The sequence below is a fragment of the Corylus avellana genome, chromosome 11 (assembly GCF_965113065.1).
Source record: "Corylus avellana chromosome 11, dhCorAvel1.hap1.2, whole genome shotgun sequence".
Lineage (NCBI taxonomy): Eukaryota > Viridiplantae > Streptophyta > Magnoliopsida > Fagales > Betulaceae > Corylus > Corylus avellana.
The window spans coordinates 3,966,779-3,975,366 of NC_142500.1; the positions used below are offsets into that span (position 1 = coordinate 3,966,779).

Sequence of the window (8,588 nt, forward strand, 5' to 3'; positions counted from 1 at the left end):
CTTTGAAATTCGAATTTTTGATCTTTTAGATAATCAATTCGTGAACAACTTATTGCTTACTAATTGGATTCAGAAGAATCGAATCTTACATTAAATGTTATCCATGTTTGAAACTTTATTGATTATTCTATCAGTATCTAACCCTTTCTAGCACACTATCTACTGCATTATGCAGACATTTTTCTTATATAAAAGAAAAGTAATGTTAAATATCAATTTTTTTTTCTCTCATAACTATCATATATTAATGCTGATCATAAATAAAAATCATGGGTTCGTTTGATAAACGATTTTGTTTTGGTTTTGGTTCGATGCTGTAGCAAAAAATAATTGATGTGAAAAAATGTAAAAATGTTTTTTTTTAAGTGAAAAAATAAGAATGTTTGGTATGGAAAAATGAAAAAATTTTGTTATAATTTGATTTTTTTTATTTAAATAATAATAAAAAATTATTGATGTGATGTAAAATGTAAGAGAATATTGGAAAAATGAAAAAGTGAGATGAATAGTGTAGAGCCAAAAATCATGGCAAAATCGTTTATCAAATGGAGCCATGACTTTGGAAATTATGAGTATTAGTTTGGAGAAGGGGAATCCATAAATTGTAATGCACCCCTAGAATAAAGCATCTAACAGCAAGTGTTTATTAGGTAAAAACAAAAAGTATATATATAACCTTTAACTAAGTAATCAGTTGCCTAAATGCGGAATAAGGGAGACCATTCAACAATGTAATTAAGACACGATTCAATACCTAACAAATACTCACTGAAAATAAAGATGCTGAGAAGTGACACGTCCGATGTAAGCCGCTCAAACGAAGTGTGAAAGAAAAGGGTTATAAAAGTCTCTTCAGCATTAAAAACAGTCACGTAATCACCTTCCCCAATAGACTACAAATTCCTTAACGAGCAAGCAAGACGGCAGAGTGCCAACCTCATACTCCAATAAACATCGAAAGACCGAAAAAACTCGACGCTAGCTCAACAAATTGTGACCGGAATCAAACCCTACTTATCGTGACGTGGCACCAAGCCCATGAATTATCTAGCGGGAGAAAATGAAAAGTTATGGTTTAATTTTAAATGCACGAATATGATCCAACAACTCAGTCGTCAAACTATGACCACACATTATATAGAGAATCCAACATGGAGTTCACAAATAAGTATATAATCTTTAACAAACTAAATGGTCCAAACAAGGAAAAGTCAATATTATAAAATAGTGACATTTTGTTTGGAATTATTATAGCCTTTGAACCAAGCCTTTCCATATATGCATGGAATAGGATGGGAATCGATTTAGCTCAATATTCGAGGGAAATATCCATCAAAATTTTGTGGTCCTTAGTGGGCTTTTTAATACTAAAGTACGTGCAGGCTAGTAAAAGTATTAGATATGCTTCTTTTGGGTGCCACTTTTGGTCCATCTGAAACCCATGGAGACCTCCATAGACTGTCGTTTCTCATTCCTAGCCCAACCCAAAAGAGAAAAAAAAAGTAAAATTTTAATTTTTTTTTTTTAAGGGATATACATTTTTAGGTAAAGTCTACTTAACCCCCTCAATAACAATCTATCTCCCAAACTATCAATTACAACAACAAACTACCACAACAATAACAATGTCCCCCCAATGCTAACAAAATGACGAAATTACCCCTATAGAATTTTTAATAAGACAAAAATACTCTTAAAATTTAAATTTTTGCATTTTTGTTTTTATTTTAGTAAGGGTAATTTTGTCATTTTGTTAAAATTGGGAGTACATTGTCATTGCTTTGGTAGTTTTTTGGGTAAATTGTCACAATTGATAGTTTGGAGGGTAGATTGTTATTGGGTTAGTAGCTTGAGAGGGTTAAGTGGACTTTATCCTACATTTTTTATTATGAGTAATGCTTATTCTACAATTATCTTACAACACTAACATATTGTAGTCTCAATCAACCCTTCGATATATTTTTATTTTTATTTTTATTGAGGGCCGATTTAATTGTTGATTGAGACTGACACGTTAATATTGTAAAATAATTGTGAGAAAAAATATGATTTATAACATTACTCCTATGATTATATCAATACACTATCACCACTTCAACCAACAAGGAAGAAATTAATTAAGGAATAAATGAAGATTATCCTTATTGTCTATATATAACATATACATTGTCACTAACGGACAAAGTTTTCTTTTAAATTGAATTAAAGGAGCATTCTTCGACTCATCTTATAAAATGTTGTTTGTGAGAAACATGTATTTTTATTTTAATATATTAACAATGTTGGAATTTTTTTTAAAGAAAATAACCTACTTTTCACATGATTAGGAAAAAAAAAAAAAAAAATGAAAATTTTATATATTAGGTAAAAAGAACCCAATGAAGGAAAAAAACTGTGTCCCTTGCTATAATAGTCATTGTGTTTGGACCAAAAACAGAAAAACTCTTTTTTTGCAACAGGTCCCCTACTATCCAATAAGCGCAGGTTAACAGGAAGCACCAAGGTGGTTCGCGTTAGCAAAGTCAAGCACATTGAGCTAATTTACGCTTACAGGGTTCTTCATAAGAGGGAACGCACCTACCTCGGTTTCGTTTCCTTACAGTTTTTTAATCTGAAAAAAAAAAAAAAAATCATATATCCCGAAAATGATATATATAAATATGGGTGGAGGAATATTCTTGTATTTTTACGCCAGACAAAAGGGATATTCAGAAGGACGATATGGGGGAATATCAGGAAACGTGTCACGAGGAGAATCTCTCTGGTTTTCGCTTTGCTTTTTTCTCCTTTCACAAAAACATACAAGGAGAGAATCCTGTCACTGCACAAAAGGTATGGGTTGGAGGGGCTTGTACGAGAAGACTGATTTAAGAAAGCGACCAACCATCATTATTGCATGCTCAGGGAATTCGATGCACTCTCCCCCTACTCCTTTTACTTTCATGCAAAAGGTGCCATGCCATCACATACATATCAACCCGCTCCCAAGGGTCGGTCACCCGTTGGATCGAAGTTTATAGTAATTATTTATCTAAATTATTAGTAATTTGAATAAGTAGCGTGAGATCGAGTAGGTGGTCGGACCGTTTAAAACTTACTTGAACATATTCAAACATATAATTGTTTAAAATTCTTATCCCGGCGAATCGGCCCAATCATGCACACCAAGGTAGCTATAGCATATTATTTGTGGCCTATAATATGTGTGCATGTTTACTGTATTCCATGTTGGATGCTTGGCTAAGCATATTAGAAAGGTATGCTCAAATTACATGTGTATGTATTTTTATATATGCTAATTAGAAAGTTGGATGCTTGTAGAAATTGTAAAATGCTTTTGTGATTCTTGACAACCGGTGTTAAAGTGATTTTTATATATATATAATATAATTAATACAAAACAATATAAAGTAAACTCAAACGCAAAACCGCTTGATGTAGAGAATCTTATATAACACTTTCCTTGTAGCATGGTGGAGGCATGGTTCCACTCCAAGTTTTCGATCCGTATCGTCCAATTTGTTATTCGGATCGTTGGTAATTTATTGAAATCTCTATCCTGTTGGCGGAGGGTGGACGTCTTCATTTAAAACGAACCGGGTATTTTTAATTAGATAGATATAATGTGGGTGGTGGGTAATGGGTAGGGGTGTTAAATGAGCAAGCTGTTCGCGAGCGAGCTCGGGATTGGCTTGTATAAGCTCAACTCGACTTGATTATTAAATGAGGCGTTTTGTGAACACAAATACTAGCTCGAATATTAAACGAAGCAAACTCGGCTCGACTTGGTTAAGTTCGCGAGTAGCTCATATAAGGGTCGAATTGATAGTTGTTCACAAAGCTACTCATATTAATATTAAAAATTGATGATTTTTTTTTTCCTAATACATATCCTCTCTCTTTGAAACCAAGTGTCTTGCTATTTTGATTCAGGCTCCATACTCGGCTAGCTAGGCTAAGCAAATGCACATATGCAAGCTGGCTTCTTGAGCCGTTTAAGAGTACTTGAAGTTTTTTAAATTTATAATAAAAAAATAAATTAAATATAAGAGCCAGCTCGGCTTAGTATGAGCTCGAGCTTGATTTTCTGGCTCATCCTTAAGCTCACCAGCAAAGTTAAACGAACTAAACTCTAACAAAGGAAGCTCACTCAAGCTCAACTTGTTTACATCCCTAGTAATGGGTATCCGGATCCGAACCGTGAAGGGAGGGCAGAAAAGTTGGTGTATATTTAGAGAGAGAGAATCTTCTTACCTTCCTACCCACTTCATTAAAGTGAGTAGCAGAAGAAGATTCCCAGCTTAGGCCCCCCTTTATCATTCTTTTTGAGGATGGTTCTTCCCTTTGAGTTTTGTGCTTGTGTTCCCTTAATTTAGAGTCGTAGAATTGGAACTAAGATATTCCTTCCTTAGGCCAAATTTTAAATATTCTTTTTTCATGAATGTCTGATTTTAGATTAGATATTCCCCCTCTTCTCTCTATGCACTCAATTTTAGAGCAATTATGCAACTTTTGAAACCAAAAAGAAAGTTGCATAGTGGATTGATCCTAACCCCTATTTGAATATGTCCTCCCTCTCTCTCTCTCTCTCTCTCTCTGCCAAAGTGTTTTTTGTATAACATAATATGTTAGAATCATCAACTCATATTATAAGGAGGGATAGAATACTTTGGTAAGGATGCCCGGCCACAAAGTACCACTTGGCCGTAAACGTGTCAAAAATCTACACCCTGTTGGGGTTGTGGTGGCTAGACTTTGCCATGATAAGAAGATCACGACCATAGAATCCATGTATTCACCTTTTGACTGCTTTGTAGGCTTGCTGCTGCATGCTCATGATAGTGGCCATCTGATGGATGATATGGATTGGGGTTCAATTAGAATTGATGTTGGATACCCATTAAATGATATAAACCTTTGGTAGGGTTTGATTTTTATATTAAAAGAAGGAGGAGGAGGAAAGAAATAAAATAAGAGGAAAAGAAAAGAAAAAGAAAAAGAAAAAAAAAGGAGAATAGTGAGAAGAAGAATCATCTTTTGTCTTGGTGATTTTGAATTCGTACAAAGGTTCTAAAACCAGGTCCTAAGCACATGACCCCCTAGTGTCAGACTCTCTGATTCCTTCTCACACCAGCACCTCCTCCTCTCTCATTTTTAGCTTTTCTTTCTCTTTTTTTTTAGCCTTTGTTCTTTGCAAGAAGTTACCAATATCCTCTGCTTTATCCTCTGCTTTTTCTTTTCCTCTCTCTCTCTCTCTCTGTGATAAAACCCTGCTTTATTCCCTTTGAACTCACCCCTAAAAAGAGGACGATCCTCCCTCGATCCTCCTTGTGTTCACAAACAACATCCCCTCCCTTTCTCTCTCTCTCTCTCTCTCTCTCTCTCTCTCTCTCTCTCTCTATCTATCTCTCTACTTCAAAACTAAAGAAAGAAAGAGGCCAAACACCCTCTTTTGCTCTTGTTTGTTCCCACATAACCCTGTTCCTATTTGTGCATGAACATTATTAGCAAACGGTTTTTTTTTGTATGTGTTGAGCAGCAGCATTCTTGCTGTTTTTCACGTAGCGGTTGAAAATGGCATCACCTTCTGAGCTAAGCCTGGACTGCAAGCCCCACAGCTACTCCATGCTTCTGAAATCTTTTGGAGACCAAACTGACCAGACCCAGAAGCTCGAAGATTTCCTCACTCGCCTTGAGGAAGAACGCATCAAGATCGACGTTTTCAAGCGCGAGCTTCCCCTTTGCATGCAACTCCTTACCAGCGGTACCAGATCATTTCACCCTTCTTCCTCATGCATATTCACAAGCTAGCTTAAAATTGCCCATTCAACAAGTGTGGGGTATAACTTTAATTATACAGTCAAAATGAGTTTTCTTTTTTATAAATTTTTGGAGAAGAAGAAGAAGAAAAGCTAGCATACCACTTGTTTGATTTATGTTTTGCTTCAACGTATCTTTCCTAGCTAGTTTGTAATGATTTCATTTCGGTTTTCTTTTTTCAGCTATGGAGGCATATAGGCAGCAGCTGCAAGCGTACAGAGCAAACAGAGGTCCAAGGCCTGTTCTTGAAGAGTTCATACCCCTCAAACATTCAACATCTGAAAGCTCGGAGAAATCATCAAATAATTCTGATAAGGCAAATTGGATGACATCCGCTCAATTATGGAGCCAAGCCAGTGATCAGGGAACCAAGCCACAATCCAGTACAATTGTATCCCCTAAAGAGCACGATATCGGCTTCAATGTCTGTCCAAAGCTTGCTTTGGACACAAAACAGAGAAATGGTGGAGCCTTCCATCCTTTCTCCAAAGAAAGAAACTCCCCCACTTTGCGGGCGCTTCCTGATTTGGCTCTTGCCTCTGCTGACAAAGAGTTGGAGGATAAAAAGTGTTTGGAGACTGAGAATAGGAGAGAAAATTCTTGCAAGGGTGGCGTGGCGATTGAGCAAGGGAAAGGTCCTGGTAATCCATCAGATGCGCAAACAGCCTCAGCAGCCAACGCCCCTAATCAGACTCATCGAAAAGCAAGGAGATGTTGGTCGCCTGACTTGCATAGGAGATTCGTTAATGCTCTTCAGATGCTTGGTGGTTCTCAAGGTAATATATATATATATGCTTCAAATCTTTTAACCAACATGTAATTAAAATTATTAAATAACATTTCTTTTCTTTTGAATGATTAAACTATCATGAACATAATAATGAAACTATCATTGTCATCATCATGAATAATTGTCATCATCATGAATATCTGTAACATTGTCATAATTAGTTAGAATGGTTATAAAATCTTTGACTGATATTTTTGGTCATGGAAACAGTGGCCACACCAAAACAGATCAGGGAGCTGATGAAGGTTGACGGTTTGACCAATGATGAAGTTAAAAGTCACCTGCAGGTAACTCTTTCTCTCTCTCTCTCCCTCTCTCTCTGTGTGAGACATGAAAGAGACTTTGTACTATTTTAACCTCCCCTGACAACGTACCAGGCTGCACAATGCATGTTTTGTACCAATGTTGTACAGACCAAATATATTAATGATATTTCAACCTTTTTCTCTTTTTGTGCACAGAAATACAGGCTTCACACTAGACGACCCAGCCCAAGCCCACAAGCAGCCGGGGCCCCAGCACCCCAGCTGGTAGTCCTAGGTGGCATATGGGTCCCGCCAGAGTATGCCACGGCGGCAGCAGCAGCTCATTCAGGCGCCCAAGCCTTGTATGGTGCACATGCAACGTCACATGCACCGCCACACTACTGTGCACAACCTGTGCCACAAGAGTACTATGCTGCAGCACCAGCAGTACCCGGCCCTCCACCGCACCACCAGTTGCACCACCACACCCTCCACCACCAACTCCACGTCTACAACGCCACGTCGCAGGCCCACAGCTCCCCGGAATCGGATGTTAGAGGGACAGGGGACCGGTCGGAGAGCATCGAAGACGGCAAGTCGGAGAGCAGCAGCTGGAAGGGTGAAAGTGGTGAGAATGGAGGGGAGAGAAAAGGGTTGGCTGCACTTAGAGAAGATGGGGAGGAAAGCAATGGGAGTGGGATCACTCTCAAATTCTAAGGCTTTGTGGTAGAAGAGATAGGGTTAGGGCGTTAGGGTCTTGCATGTTTTCTATCCCATGTTTATTATTCTATTTTTATGTTCAAATATATTTGTCGAAGGGAGGGTAAAAAGGGCATAATGGAAAAGGTGAGTGTTTGTTTTGTTATCCTTTTGTTAGAAAAGATTGAAGATTGGATTATATGGTTTTTTTTTTTTTTTTTTTTTTTTTGGCGTTTTCTGGTATTTCTGCCGCTTGTGCAGATAGACGGATTTTCCCTTACTTTCATAGATAATGACTGTCATGACTAGACCAACCTTCTGCCTATTGGATCTATCTCCACCGGTGCATTTGGCCATAGGTTGTTATGATGATGTTAAGGACTACCATTCAATTGGGGTTCCTTCCGTTCAAGTGCCTTATGCCCAAAAGTAGAAGTTGGCATCTAGTGTCTTCTAAATAGAAAAATAAAGGAAAAAAATATATAAAAAAGCTTCCTCAGTAATAATTATTTTCAAAAAATTCCTGCAAAGTGATATGCGTGATACTTGATGCATCAAAGAATCATTTTGTGGCAAAATGACCCATCTGATAGTGTTGACCGTTCAAATGATTAGAAAAACAAAATTTGACCATAATTTTATGAAAATACCATCACTTTGGCAATTGAAAAATCAAATTTACCCTATTTAATTATTAGTACTAAATTATTATTAAAAAAATAAATAAATTTTAGGTTGCCGAACTACCCTATCACACCCCCCCACCCCCCTTCCCCCCTTTCCTGCCCGCCGATGGCTGGAGAGCCTCCCCCGACCCATGGGTGGTGGCCAATCCACCCCATGAGGGTGGATTAACCACCTTTGGTTTTTTTTTTTTTTTTTTATTAAGAATTTCTTTATTTTATTTTTTATTTTATTATTTTAGCTTTTAAGAAAATAAGGGTATCATAGGAAGAAAAACAGCACGTAACCACTTTTCCATCAATCATAACAGTCAACCCTAACGGAGTAGATTATTTGCTCACAAAATGGTT

At 37.2% G+C, this 8,588-nt stretch overlaps 1 protein-coding gene across 1 annotated transcript; it reads left to right on the forward strand.

Moving 5' to 3' along the window:
* Nucleotides 1-5,370: 5,370 nt before the first annotated feature.
* Nucleotides 5,371-7,720, forward strand: LOC132166048 (Homeodomain-like superfamily protein). Its single transcript, XM_059576796.2, has 4 exons — nucleotides 5,371-5,764; nucleotides 6,003-6,596; nucleotides 6,821-6,897; nucleotides 7,072-7,720. The coding sequence occupies exons 1-4, from the start codon at nucleotides 5,575-5,577 to the stop codon at nucleotides 7,570-7,572; spliced, it is 1,362 nt and encodes a 453-aa protein (XP_059432779.1). The 5' UTR covers nucleotides 5,371-5,574; the 3' UTR covers nucleotides 7,573-7,720.
* Nucleotides 7,721-8,588: the final 868 nt, after the last annotated feature.

What these genes read in the sequence shown, in the direction of transcription:
- LOC132166048 (XM_059576796.2), top strand. Translation starts at nt 5,575, where the DNA reads ATGGCATCACCTTCTGAGCTAAGCCTGGACTGCAAGCCCCACAGCTAC. An exon ending in GATGCTTGGTGGTTCTCAAG is followed by an intron (nt 6,597 to 6,820) that starts GTAATATATATA and finishes TCATGGAAACAG; the next exon opens with TGGCCACACCAAAACAGATC. An exon ending in AAGTTAAAAGTCACCTGCAG is followed by an intron (nt 6,898 to 7,071) that starts GTAACTCTTTCT and finishes TTTTGTGCACAG; the next exon opens with AAATACAGGCTTCACACTAG.